We start from the raw sequence: 15,206 nt of genomic DNA, 5'->3' as shown, positions 1-15,206 counted from the left end.
GTTTCCTTTCTTTGTCTCTTTTGCCTATTTCTGCAACTCTCCCTCCGTCTTATCTGCCTCTCCTCCTGCTCTCTCCATCATTCTCCGCTTGGCTGCAGTCGGTCTGCAGCAGAGCTGCACCCTCTGTTTCATCATCTCAACTTCACTTCCCCATTAAAGGACTGACCTCATACAAAACTACTATTTAAGGAAAAAAAAACACACGCCGGGGGGTGGAGAGGGGTTGCAGAGTGCGTGTGCACGTACGCAAAAAAACGCACACACGCACAAGGATCTCCCTCCGAGCACGACGGGACAGGAAATGATCCACCCCACCCTGGGGCTGGCAGATAATTTTGGTGTGTCATGAAGCTGGTCCCTGTGTGCAAGTCATTTCCTCTGAGCCAGCATTCTCTGCTACGGCCACTTCATTTGTCTGCAGCCAAATAAATATGGACATGCATGGCAGCTGCAGATATGACTATGTATGCAATGCATCTGTTACCTGCAAGTTCTTCAAAGCAACCTCAGAGACATAGCCATATACTGCATATGCAAACTCCAGGGCCATGATGTCTGTAAAGCTGCTTTCAGACATGCACTGAACTCCAGATATTATCCTGAAATTATTTGGAGGGCTGAGAATGCAAATGTCTGTCAGTTGCTGCAGACGTTCTGTAGAGCCCCCTAGTAAAAACATTCACCGAGACACTGACCAAGATGTCAACTTGGAAAGACATTGAGATGTGAGAGCTTGTGGTGAAAGTTTCCATTTTCTGGAGTTTGTGTGTGAAAATGGCTGAGGTCTCACTGAGGTCAGGGATGCTGCTGAAGTAGCCACTTACATTACTGTAAGACTTGTGTGAAGCTACATGAGAGAAACAAAAACAAACACCCGCACTCAGCACAAGTTATATAAATAAACTATTTACACCTTTAAACTTTTAGCATTCATTATAATGGTAATATGGGTTTTGTAAACTCGAATAATAATTGATCTACAAAAACATCAGTATATCCTTTTAAAAATGAATGTTATGTCATCTCAAAGTAAGGACTCTATTTTACTTGTTCTTGAATATTGATTGGTTTTTGACAGTTGTTGTGTTGAACCTATAACTTTGTACCTGTGTATCTAAATAACTCACCTTTAAACTGTAAATATACTTTTTATGTAGGTCTATGCTTTTATGAGAAATTAATATTGTTTGTTTATTAATAAATGGACTTTTTGTTATTATCATTTCAATAAAAGGTTTCATAACAATTTATGGTCCAAACCTCAGCAGCCTGTGGGTCCATGCTAAAGTCTATTAGATGCTGTGGTGCATTCGCTTTTCTGTCCAGTGCATTGGCAGGAAAACATGAATGACGCACTTTCAAAGCAAACAGAGATCCAGTGTCGCTAAACTGTTCAGAAGTGTTGTGTGTATTGAGAGGAAAGGGTCATGTGAGCATGTGAAGAACAACAGCAATCCAACATCACCAACATATAGTTACAGTCTACGGTTGTAGGTGTTACAATCCCAACAACAAAGCAACATGGCAGGCACTCGCTTCAGAAGCACAAATTTCCAACTTTGGACATGAAAACTAAATGGCAAAAGTAGTTTGTTGACAGTTGCCATCTACATAGTAAACACTGTGTTGCTACACTAGGATTTGCTACATTAGCAAAACATTCCCCAGTCTGCAAACTGGCCCTCATGGCGACACTTTATCCCTCTGTCTGTCATTTCTATATCTCCACATTAAACAAGATTAATCAAGCATGGAGGAAGGACAAATAAATACATGTTACCCTGGTGACTGGTGGCTCTATACATCTCTGCAGAGGAGACAGAATGATGTTAGTTCATGTTTGTGACAGCTTTGTTTGCTCTGCAAATCAGCTGAACTTTAATATCTGGATTATATGGATCGAGACAGAAAAGGGGGGCAGTCTGAGTTGTGTTTATGAGGGTGTAAGTCAACAGAAACCTTTAGCCTGTGCTGACAGTACTATTCAAAGTGTGCAGGACATTTTGTTTTTGAAAATAGGAGATATTTAATAAACCAGATTAGCACATTTTTAATATCAGGTTTGCAGGGATTCTGCAGGTCATGCACAATCAGCTGTTCAGTGCATTGGGGTTACACGAGAGAGATAGCGGGACGCAGCTGCTCTAATCTACTTCCATTAGCATTACTGTTAAAAAAAATGCCAACAAGGCTCTGGAGGACATTTCTCAGCTATTTATAAATATTAAATAACAGACAAGTGTCTGGGGAAGTGTAAAGCTCGATCCATAATTTAAACTTTAATGCATCTGATATTTCTGGACCTACTCCAGACAGCCATTGATCCACCCTTCCTTGTGCACGCTCATGTTAGTTTCACTTAAAACAACAGGAGCGTTTTTGTAACAATCGATCTAGATAATTACAATCCCTGATGTCAGTTTCCATAGAACACTTTGACACACAACACATTTTTCCTATGCAGCTACTTCCTGGGCTGATAGGAGTATTTGTCCATTTAGGCTTATCAGTATAAATTGTTATGTATCTATTAGATTGCACTCCAGCATGTTATCTCTGCTATACTGCAATCCAGCCAATGGGTTATGGCTGGTTGCTAAGCAACTCCTGCAAAATACAAAGAGTTGAACAGAGTTGAAGCTACAGAGAAGCAGCAGGCAGGAGTTTTATAAGCACATTCTATCCTTTTCAATTTTATTTACACAACCTGCTGTTGACATTACAGAGCTGTCGTTCACCCTTTGCCTGCTTCCACTTTTTAATCACCTTATAAAAAGCCACGTGGATGCACCACTCAGGAATGAGATGATGTTAACCTGAAAGGATCTAAACACAATAAAGAATCACCCAGCTATTCACAGCCTCTCCTGCTCCATCTGCAGTCTTTCCCAAAAGGACTAGGCCAATGCCCCTCTCATCACTAGGCATGTGGAACAGAAACAAGCAGCACTGCTCTGGGCTTTAAAAGGATTGAGCAGAAAGTTAATGTTTTGATTGAATTCCAGCCGTTTTAAAAATAGTTGTGGGGATAAATTGTGGGCCAGGCAGAGCGAGGGGGCCGTGCCAGGCTGAGCCCGTAAACTCCTCGAGAACGACACAACAGCAGGAATCCTGCAGCGGCCCCACAAATAGCACTGCTAATGTCTCCACAGGGAATGACAAGATTATGTCTTACTCTTGTGTTTGACAGATTTCTGTCCCATGTTCTGTGCCATACGCTTTTTTGGCATCTGTGCTTTATTATTAAGTACAGTGAGGAATGTGCCATGGACTGAATGAGACAGTAAAGTCCTGCTGCATGTTGAACTTAAAATCAGCTCTTTAAAAGTTAATAAATGTTCCATTGAGGGAAATAAAAAAGTGATAAAAGAAGAAAAAAAGAATTATGGCAGTGATCAATACCGGTTCTAACTGCCATCCAACCATGCACTTCTATGTCCTGGGTGTATTGTCCATATTTTACCAAATAAACACATACACAACCTAAAACTTACACAACCCTTTCACTAAGGTCCCAAAACAAATCTGAATGGTTGAAAAGGTGATTGGATGTATGTAATAAAACTATATTGTATATTATCAGTTTAAGAAATTGGTGTTTATTTCTTTTATTTCATTCTCTCAAATTGTGTCCATTTCTCTGAAAATCTAAGATACTCTTGACTCGTCAGGCCTCTGAAAAAACTTTGATTTATATACCGCCTTTCAAGGAATCCAAGGCCGCTTTACAAAGTTAAGAAAACAAATTTTAAATTAAACTAACAAAGGAGACTATATAGTACAAATGCTGGGGAGGGTTTGTGAGGATGTGGGTTTTAAGGAGCTTTTTTAAGTGTCCTGATATTGGGTGTTGGGAAAAAAAAATTCAGTAAAACCCACTCCTTAATTATGGTCATAATTCCAGTCAATGGTCAAATTCTGTGCCGAAGGGTCACATTTGGATAAAAGCCTTATTTCGAGGGAGCCATGAGCCCTAAAGGCTGGTTACTACTAGATTAACCTACTGATTATTTACTCAATGAAGCAATTGATCATAAAGTTTAATGATGTCATAAAATTGCAGAAAATGCCCGTCAGAAGTTACCAAAGCCCATAAATGCATATTAAAATGTCATGTTTTGTCTGACCAACAGACCTTGCCATCACAGAAGAGCAGGAAAGACAAACCATATTCACGTTTGTGACGCTGGACTTAGTAAAATGTGCTTGTAAATAAATGTACTATCAAAATAGTTATAGAAAAGGTTTCTAGGGTGACTAATTACCTAAATTGACATTACCACAGGCTTTATTCACCTGGGGTAATAAAGAACCTACAACAGAATAGTCATAGTGAGCCAAGTGAAAAATAACCCAGGGTTGATGTCATTAAGCTTGTTTTCATTTTCAATCCTTTGGTAAGAACATGATTAAATCTCTGTATAAAAATGTTCAGCACGGGCACAAACTATTTGAATTAAAGCTGCCAGCTTCAAGTCCAAAACACTGCTCATCTAAACTCTGCCACACGTACACTGTACAAATGTTCTTGTTTGGGTTTGTTGAAGGAAATGAAAGCTGTATGAACACAGAGACAATCATAACTGTTTGTTAATGTGCTCTATTGTTCTGTCGTTGCTCCTGGATGCAGCTTGTGTGTTGCTAAGATCAATTGAATAATGTGTTTGCTTGTGAAAATGAATACCAATGCGTGTCCATGTGTACCTAGAACTGTGCATATGTGGGTGAGAGAAAGTGTGTGTGTGTGCATGTGTGTGTGTGGAGGAGGTTGTTTCACCAGCAGGTTGTGATGGAATGATAATTCGCTGAGGCCAGATGGATGAGTTATGCATTATGTGTGGGAGACTTCTCTTCTCTGCTGTGCTCACTCACGCAATCATTTTAAAACTAAAAATACACTAAGATGCAGGTATCAAACTCTTAGACACAAACACACACACAACCAAGTGAAAACTTTGCACAAGACCACAACTGATTTGAGGATTCAGGATTTTGCACATGCAGCCACTGTCCACCGCAGTGGACTTTGCATAATACAGTTCACGTCCCCGTTACTTTGATCAATGTGGGAAGTGAAAGTTCTTCAAAAGTCAAACCATCTAAAAAAAAAAAAACTATTCACAAAGATTCCACACTTGGTCCTGTTTTATTGCCCAATGCTATATTCACACTCTTAACATAAATGGTTTAACTAAAATCACACAGCATTGTTCTTGAATGTACTGTTGTGTGCACGGCCACAGTTTCTCAGCCACGGTCCTCATGTCTAGACATGGAGATCCACCAGATTAAGACAGATCTCAGGATGTATCCATATGCTTTCACACGACAACCACAAACCACTGTAAACACATCCTATTCCAGCTTTGCTTGTACAGTGGATGTCACATGTTGTGTATTTAAGGTTTTATCATACAACTGAAACAGATGGGCAACTCAACTGAAGCATAGCGTTAGTAATAATAATTTGAGCTTAAGCAATGTTTTTGTTTTTTCTGGACACGCACCATATCCATTAATTTCTAGAGCTGAAGTTCATCCTCATTTTTTACATTCCATCTCACATCCCTGAGAGGTGGATCTTGGACCTGCTCATGCCCTGTGCTGTTTGTCCAAGGTCTTATGTAATGTGTAATCAAGGTGCTGTAAAGGATGGGTATATTTATTTTGTGTGTGTGTACTTAGATTTTTGTTTGTCATGAAGCTTTTGTTTGCAGGCTGGGGAAATCCTTTTGCCATTTATGCAAAAATTACAAGGGTCCAGATTTTTCACTGAAGACATTACTTTGTAAATATTGTAGACATAATGTGCGAGCCAGTACAATAGTTGACAGCAGTGTGTTGTACTGTCTAATGACAGCAGTAGATCAACTACAATCTCACCAACGAATTGAGTGCCATGTGTAAAATAAACCAACAAAGAGACACACGTAAAAATATCAACTGCTTGACAAAGGTAATAACGTTGGATTACTATTACTTCACAACTACATTGTTTGGTCCCAACCTTCTGACTTTTCAGTTTAGTCCAAACCAAAATAACAGGTGTGAAAGGTCCACACCAAAGAACCAAACTTTAGGCCGACCAAAAGAGGTTGTCTCGGTCAAGATCAAATAACCATGGTTCTTTTTATTTGCAGTGTGAACATTTTTTTGCATAGTTTGGCCTATTCCAGGAAGCTGAGACATCATTAAGCAACAGAAGAAGAAAAAGAAGTGGAAGCAGCTAACAGGATTGGCTGTGGTCTTCAGCTCTGACGATATAATGTTTGAACACTGACGACATTCATTTTGCTGGTAGAAATAAAATATATATTACAGCAGCAACAAAATTAACTAAGTGAACTGGTTCCTGTATTTACAACACACCGACGTCAGACACATGCCGGTCAACAAACAAATTAATGTCAAGTACAGGTAGAAGCAGCTCGCGTAGGTGATGACAGTGCATGCAGGCAAAAGTCTTTAGTACACTCCCTAAATTGCAATGTGAAAACAAAACTAAACGGAGCAAATGTACACTATGGGCCTGATCTAAGATCCCAAATAAAGAGCGCTTAATTGCATGTGCATTGTAAAAGATTGCACGTTTGGATTGTGGGCGTTTTGTGGGTGATCTACTAAAAATAATTGCGCAAATGATAACAGCTGCAAACATGGTAGAGGCAGTAGTATTAAAATGAGTGATTTGCATGCGTTACTGGTTTCCGCCATGGAGCATTCATGAGAGCAGAGTGACCGCAAGCGCAAAGTGAAATTGAATGCCATGGAATTGGAGGTGTTAGTGGAAGAGGCAAACAAACATGTTGTTGAGCTACAGCAAAGAAATTAATATAACTCAAAGAAACGCGAGATGGGAGAGTATCTGCGAGAAAGTAAATGCTGTGGGTAAAACAAGAAACGATGAAATTAAGAGGAGATGGCAGGACATAAGAGGAAGAACAAGAATTGACAGCGCGTCTTATTCTGCACGCAATCCTCAGTGCGCACCGATAGTAGATCAGCTTGCATGATTTTTTGCGGGTGAAATCAAGTTTGCACACATTTTACACGCGCAAATCTTTAGTAGATCAGGCCCAATGTAAACAACCCTCAGATAGAGCCAGGTTAACTGTTTCCAAACTTTGTCCGAGCTATCTAAACCAACACCCTGCAGTCGGTATCAACATGGACATTTAAGTTTTCTAAATTTTCTCATCTAACCCTATAATAAGAATAAACGGTAATAGAAGGTAAAACTCCTGCAGAAGTGAAACACACTTACAAAGTATTTGCTGCTCACTAAAGCACTGACACAAATATTTGTATTTTAGAAAAACCTCTGATGGGCTTTAATACATTTCCTGGTTCTGACCAATAAACATGGCCAGACAATATATAACTTTAGAGTCGAGTGGGACATTTTCATTTTCAGACTCCAGGAGGGCTTCCACACCAAGAAGACACCGGGTCTTCTTCACTGGAGTGGAGCAAAAACCACAAAAAAAACAAAAAACTAGCCCGTCTCACCAGAGGAGGTGTGGAGCAGAGAGACTGGCTTGTTTTGCAGAAAAAAAATTGGCTGGGGCCACCGTCCCCAGTGCCTTATAAGGCAGTGTTTCTGTCCAGCTAGCACGCTGAAGCTGGGACTGCTGTTGCTTGCCTGAGAGCAACTCAACTGCACTCCAGAGACAGATCGGACACTCAGGTTGACTATCAGGGTAAGGACACAGAGGGGGTATCCCCACCTCCCTAAAGAGCTGCACGTGGAAGGATGGTCGGGTGGGGGAGAGGCAATAAGATAAGAAGAATGGAAAGGAACAAAGAGGATTGAGAAAAAGTCAGTCAGGAGATGCTGGGTAAGATGAGTGATGGTGGGAGTAAGGGTGGGCGAACTTCTCAAAAAAAAATCACAACCTTTATGAACACACAATCCATGATCTGAACTGTGGTTTCATCTTTATCCGTCCAGAACATCCAGACACAAACCAGCCTACAGAGTTATTTACAACACAATATTACATTGTTTTCAAAATACTGATTAAAACCAGATTTGAACTTATTTCAAGTATTAAGGAAAGATGTAATAAGCAGTCAATTAAAAACAACAAATACAACTCAGAACTCAAGTAGAAAATGATTGCAATAGTAGTAGATGCTGCTTTTTTATTGTATTGTTTTTCAGTCAGAACAATGCCAAGCCACTGACATTGAGTCCTGATCCACGAATGATGCTCCTCGTCATGCATGTGATACAATTTCTAATTTAGCACAGCCATTTAGTAAGCAACCATTCTGTTGGTCTGTGAGCATAGTGTGGGTGCACATTGTTTTGTTGTTAGTATTAGTAGGACATTAGATTGGGGATTTTTTCAAAATCGATCAGGGTATAAAATCGTCAGATCGTTCACCCCGTTGTAGGAGATGGGTGGACAAATATGGGAGAAAGAAAAAGAGAAAGCAGGAAGTGGGGGGAATGAAATAAAATAACTAACACTAAGCAAAACAATATAAGTGTATTACATGACTAAATGGCTTTGTTCCCCAATTCTGAATATGGAGAGCATTACACTGAATGAACATAAGAGTCTGACGGGGACTGCCCCCGACTGAGGATCTGGAAGACATCACAGCAACTCTTAGCTATCCATAATCCGTCACCCTTAAGTGCTGTGCATGAAGTTATCTGGCTGTACCCAGGCTGCAGCTGAATCAAAAGGCCCTGGACTGGAGCTACAGTTAAAATACCTGCAGTGTGTTTAACAAGCTGGAGAGGAGGGGCTGGCCTGTAGACTGAGGGAGAGCCAGAGCCAGAGAATAAGAGATAAGACTGAAAAGTGAAAGGGGAAAGTGCAGTCATTCGCAGGGACTTTGAGCCCCATATATAGCTGCCAACTATTTACTCAGTGAGGTCATTTCCTTTAGGACGGCAGAAAGGCAACTTAGGCGACTTGCAATCAAGTGTCCGTATTTTTTTTTATCTCGAAAAATGCCCTTTCTTTTGCTTGCCCTCAACAATCACTCCTTATGCTTGGAGCTGCCAAGTAACTTCAGTCAGCAGTGCTGTGTTGCCAAAAACAGATCACCACAGTTTGCACAAGGGGGAAGAATGCTGAGACTTCAGGTTACATCCAATCGAATGCTGATCGAGGCAATATAGTGATTTGTCGCTTTTTTGACTGCAGTGTAAGGAGGCATTAAAGCACCATTTATGTGACTTTTTTCCTGGCTATTCTGGAAAGCAGGACTGAATTAGAGGTTCATTAAATATGACATTGTTTACAGAGAAACCTCTGCTCCCTGAACCAAATTATCTTAGAAGTACTATGCTTTATTTACCAGCTGATAAATGGTCAGCTTTTTTCAAAGGATGGTCACTGAGTTTACTTGATAGATGCTGCAGATTCCTCCTAGACAGCTTTTCTTATCCTCAGATTAGTCAGCCCACTGCTCCGGAAATTAATTACCGACTTTGTCTTAATAAGTTGTTATATAGGAGACGACACAAAAACAAAACAAGCACCTTCTTCCAGTTCTATTTCAGTTTTTTCGCTGTTGCTATGCCACAATAGCAGGGTCTTTGTGTGTGTACTGAATATGAGCCTGTTTGCAATTATTGTGGTTCTTGAAATATGCATGTTTTTATTCCACCTGCAAAAAAGGACATTTCTGAGCTCTCTGTGTCTGTGTGTGCGTAAATGTGTTTGAATCACACCGAGAGAAGCAAAACTTCTTGATCCCAGTGACAGCGCTGAGGCTGCTAAAAATGGAAAACTGCAGCCTGTTCTCTCCTACGCATGCTTCCCACTCAACTTTTGTCTCAAACACTCAACACCTCTATCTCTCTGTGGCCTGCATGCAGGAAGTAAACACCACTGATCTTCTAGCAAATATTCTGCTCAATGTTGGAAGAGGGAATAGACCAGGGGAGCCTCAAGTAGCATAGAGGGGGAACAGGGGAGGAGACGGACAGGGGGGCCCCAAGCTAGATGGGGCCCATTAAAAGGGGTGAGGTGATGCTTTTTAAGATAGACCTGACAGTGTGTTTGCCCTCTGTCAGATCCAGTTAGGGGGCCCAGAAATTCAAACACCACCACTCTAACAGATGTAAGTTTACAGCTAAATAAGGCACTGTGACACTGTGCTGGCTACAACAGTGCACAAAGTACAAAGTGTTCAGTGTAGGAACCAGCTCAAATGTTAGTGATTCCAGCTTGCTCTGGAAAGCACTGCATCTTAAATTCAAATTTGTTAGTTCCTGTGGAGAAAATATCCAGAACCAACGCCAGAATTTAGTTTTTGGCAAAGAAGTGTTAATCTGAAGTGTCAGAAGATCATCTTTCCAACTTCAACCCAATGTCAAAGAGATACACTGGTATAGCTGAAGAATGTTTCCACTGCCTTATTCAGCTTTATGTCATCACTAAACTTACCAAAAAACATCTGTCAAAGGGCACATTCCTTAAACTTCCTTAGTACACAGTTCAGAGTATTGCACTAAGTCTTGTTTCCACTGCATTGAGACAAATTGTCCAAAACAAAGCACCAACTTCTACCATTTGCACAAATGGACAATGGTTTCCTTTCTCCTCAGATAGATTGAATCAGTACAGTATAATTTAAAACATCAATACTAAATTCTGTTGTGCCCGTGTATGATTCTCAAACATCCATTGCACAGTACTGGTTCACCCATAGTCTGATTATCAGAGAGAACTGCTATTTCATTTCAAGTCATTCATAGAAGTCGTCAACAAACATCCAGGCTAGTCTATCATTTGATGCAAATGATGTTTAAATAAAGTTACTTCCACCTTACAGTGTGACATCAAGAAAAAAAATCTGTTTTAAAATCTCAGTTTACGACCTCTACACCTCAGAGGGAAACTGTGTCAGAAATACACCAGTTCACTTCCCTTAAGTTCAGCTAAGTACACAGCTCATAAGGAAAAGGTTTTCAATGGAACCAGTATGATTCACATGCTACAAATATCAGTCAGGACTGGATAATACTTGGGTCTTTAAAATGACATTTAGAGTTGGAAGATTAGGACAATTCATTGGGCTCAGCAGACATTTTAAGCATGTAAGCAAGCAACTGTTCATTGGCTGGTCGCAAGCTATAGGAAGGTCATGTAAACACATATTTTAGGGATACGGAAATAAGCAAATGTCTGAAAATTGGGGTCAGATGTGTATCAATTCATTTTTTGTAATCGTGTTAAGGGATAGCATGCTCTGTTGCATTGTTTTCCTGTGATTTTGCTGTTTTAAATGTAAAAATTATATCATATGTGCTTCCAAAGAGACCACAACGCAGCCCAGATAATACACATTTTAGGATTATATGATTAAGTTATTTTTTTTCCTTCTTTAAAATCAGATGTGAGTTTGTTGTGTTACTCAAATACACAAACAACTGTTTAACAGTGGGTGGACACCCCTAATCATCCATCAGTGCAGGGAGACCAGAGTGGGTGTGAGGATCTCATGGGCCGTGGGAGTACCCAGGTCTGGTGGGCCCAACTGTTACCAACGCAGGAGTTGAATTAGTTAGTAATCCTAATATATATTAGAAATATACGTCTCCATAGACACTGTGAGTGGGGGGGAATTCTCCCTGCTAGTTAATCCTAATCTGTGGACTCGCTTCACAGAGCTGCACCGTCTGCACTGTCCATCAGGCCTGTCCTGTCTGCAGACTGTCTGTCCACCATGAGGACCTCACTTTGACTGATCCTTCAAATCAATGCATCATTACAGCAAAGCATGCAAATACACATACGTGTGTGTGTGTGTGTGTGGGAGGGAGGGGGGGGGGGGGGGAGAGAGGGGGGGTGTAGTTTTATAATTTGCAGAAATCGGATGAAAAAAGCAAAATGCTACTTTGCATGTCTCAGTCTGCCTGAGGAAAACAACCAAGCTAGCAGCTCGCAGCAGGTCACAACTGGGGAATAACAAGAGGGGGAAGTGGATGTAAATACCAATAGTATAACGTTACTGAAGTGTGTGCATACGTGTCTAGCGTTTCAGCGACTACACAACATGGCATCATCAATAATCGATGAGGTGTCTCCCACTTGACTTACCAGCAAACTTTCCAGGTTGACGGAGCACCGGGGGTCTCGGATCATGCCCTCCAGCTTCTTCAGCCGGGTTTCCATCCTCCTCTCGGCGCCCAGCGACATGACTGCGCTCGTTTCGACAAACCTCGTCGAGATAGGAGTAGTTTATTTAAGTTTTTACATGTGAACCCTCTTTGTTCCTGGCTAATGGCCGTGGGCCTAGCGGAGCAGCCCCGGGCTCGCAGCCCACCCAACTCGCCTCCGACAGGAATACAGTGCACAATGAAAATATTCCCAACGCGAGGGAAACACTCCGCACACGATAAAAGTGGCAAAGTGAGCGGCTCCTCTGTCTGCCAGCGGTTTAGCTAATAAAGTTTACATTTGAATTCCGCCTTCACTTCAATGGAGGAGGCATTTTTTTCCCCCAAACTCGGCGATAAAGTTTGAATTTGGACACCGCAGCAACAGGCAGCGGCAGCAGGGCGTTTTCTTCGCCCCCTCTCCTCCCCTTCCCTTTGGGTCTCCGCTTAAAAAAAAAAAAAAACCCACTTCGGACTCGCTTCTTCCACAAAAGCCCGCTTCGGTTCAGCCCATTCGCTGGCGCCCGGAGCCCGGAGAGTCGTGAGTTTATTCCCGGTGCTGCCGCAGCTCTGGACGGGCGATAACGTCTGTTCTCCCGCGCTGAATCTTTAATAAGCTGCCCTCGCTCTCTTCCTGGATTTCTTCTCGCATTTTCGCATCTGTCCTCCTCCTCCTCCTCCCTCCCTCCTTCTTCTTCTTCTTCTTCTTCTCCGTCCTCGCCTCAGGCTCCAGGCGAGAAAACATTCACGAGTTTAGCTCGAAGAGAAAAAAGTCCTCCAGCGGCTGGATTCCTGCTCGTTCACTCACATCTACACAAACACTGAGTCTCAAGTCTTTTCCCTCCCCCTTACAGCAACACGCCGAGGACTCAGTTACCCATAAGCCACCTGTCCTGTCCTCCTGCACCTCTCTCGCTCTGTACCTGTATTTGACTTGTTTATACCTTCATGCTAACACCATATAAAAACACCATATAATCATTCACTATAATTGGATTGACGTCAAGAAGGCACTTCTCTGATTTTACAAATTTCAGTTACAGTTTCAAAATAAAGTTCATTTCTGCATTGGTATCATTCCCAGCTAGTTTACAGATGTGGGCCACTTCAGGCAATGATGCTGCACTTCTTGTAGCCTGGGTTAAATGGTTGTGATCCTAAAGTGGTCCATTTGTGAACCAGCAAACATGGCCCAAATATCCCAAAACCAGTGTGGGCCTTTTTGGGGGAAACATGCGCTGCTCTCTGCAAGGTGCTATCTGGATGTGAACCTAATGTGGCCGATATGCTAAATGGTGACTAAGGCCCAAATACCACAAAACAAATTGAGGCCACCTTCACCTCAGGAGTGGACCACCCAAGTGCCATCCTTCCATTCTTCTGTGGTATGTGGGCCGGATGTGGTTTATATGGGATGTGGACCAAATTTGGCTTTGGATGAAATGTTCCAGCTCTGGTAGTTTTGTAATCATGGCTTTAAAATGTATCATACTATTAAGGAATTCCAAATTAACACTTGTCCTGGCCTGTTCTTTTTATCTCTGCCACATTAATGAGGCTCCACTTCTTGACTTAGCTGGTCGCTGGTTCTGTTGCCTTCATTTATTTTAACTTCAAACAAACTAACAGAACATAGTCTAAGGTGAGGTCAAAGACTGTGCCGATGGCCCACCTCCCGTATACGTTCCTATGTTTGCTGGCCCTCCATCACAGCCCATCTGATTAATCACAATAGATAATAAATCAAATAATAAAACCAGAATAATTACTCAGAAAGTTCATTCAAATCATAAGTTAGAAGAATTTACATCACTAAAGCTCACTAACTTATCAAATTTATGATAATAGAATTAGCAAAAATGGTTCTAACAGCAGTAAAATACAAAATAATTACTGGGAGCGTTTCAAGGGACTTTCTGGGCCAAAGGCATCAAACCAAAAAAAAGTTAGTGGCATGTTGCCTTGTTGGAGCCTTTCTGGCCCGGGCCGCAATTTTCTGTCTGAACCCGACCGAGCCTGAGAGAAAATTAGACCCCGACAGGCATTCTGTTTATTGTGCCTGAACCTGACCCAAGCACGATGTTTTCCCTGATTCCAGGCACGTGCATCTTAAAAAATCCAGTAGAAAGCCTAGTGCCAAACCTGTATATCATCTCAAACTTTTTGTCTAAACTCAGCCCAACTCGTCGTGTCCCATCAGGTTCCTTCAGGCTCAGCTCATATATCCACACTCTAGTTTCCAACCATGGTGCTGTTCATAGTACATAGCTGATCATAAGGGGTTCCCACACGATTGTTGTTGCTGTGGACTAATGTGGCTGTTCTCAGGGGGCCCCCTCAGCTCGGGGCCCCAGGCAGTTGCTGCTTTTCCTACGCTGTTGCAACACCACTGATAATTTTCCACTCCCAATGCCAGTTTTCCAATTCAGTTTCATGTGAATCTATGTATTTCTGCAAAATTCTGCATAGTGATCAACTATCCAACATAAAATAATCATGGTTTGATAATAATATTAAAGATAATTTGAATAGTTCACCAGGATCATTCAGGAGATCATTTTAATTAACTTAATTATGATTTACAGAAATAATGAAATTGATCAATCTGATAAACTCTGTGAGTGTTTGTCTGTCAAATATGTGTCTATGTATGAGTCTGTGTAGTCAAAGATGTAATGTATTCTGTTTCACACAACAGAGGGAGCAGTTGGACCACAGATGAATCCCCTCAGCTTCATTATCATGAACTTTATTAATTTTACAGACATAGCTGTTTTACTGATGTCACTTTTATTGATGTAATGCAAGATTCATTCAACTTGTAGCCATTTACTGTAAATGTGTTATTTAATATACAGTTGGTCAGTATAGGAAAAATGTGGTTTCCTAACAGGAAGTGATGCATTTACATGTTCTCTCTTTGGAACAGTTAGTTTGCATGTGGAGAAAATGCCACAGTAATGGAGCAGTCATACACACAAGCTCAAGCAAACCCTGGTACAGCAGCAGATGCACTGTTTGCATTACTTCACAGATCAGACAACCACCATTTTCACCCCATGTTACCACTTGGTGGGCG

The 15,206-nt window shown here is 41.4% G+C and overlaps 1 protein-coding gene across 4 annotated transcripts in view; it reads right to left on the bottom strand.

Annotated features, from left to right (window-relative positions):
• The window catches only part of rock2a (rho-associated, coiled-coil containing protein kinase 2a), a 37,188-nt gene extending 24,145 nt beyond the window's left edge, over positions 1-13,043 (bottom strand). For 2 of the 4 annotated variants that reach the window (XM_034575950.1, XM_034575949.1), the window contains exon 1: positions 12,069-12,949. In XM_034575950.1, coding sequence (XP_034431841.1) covers positions 12,069-12,167 — 99 coding nt within the window. In that variant the 5' untranslated portion in view covers positions 12,168-12,949. Of the gene's footprint in view, positions 1-12,068 lie in introns of all 4 variants that reach the window. The other 2 variants (XM_034575951.1, XM_034575948.1) reach the window with 2 other exon arrangements.
• Positions 13,044-15,206: the final 2,163 nt, after the last annotated feature.

Source organism: Hippoglossus hippoglossus, chromosome 22, assembly GCF_009819705.1.
Source record: "Hippoglossus hippoglossus isolate fHipHip1 chromosome 22, fHipHip1.pri, whole genome shotgun sequence".
Classification (NCBI taxonomy): Eukaryota; Metazoa; Chordata; class Actinopteri; order Pleuronectiformes; family Pleuronectidae; genus Hippoglossus; species Hippoglossus hippoglossus.
Note: the sequence above shows the minus strand (reverse complement) of the source record. Positions and strands in the feature narration are given on the sequence as shown.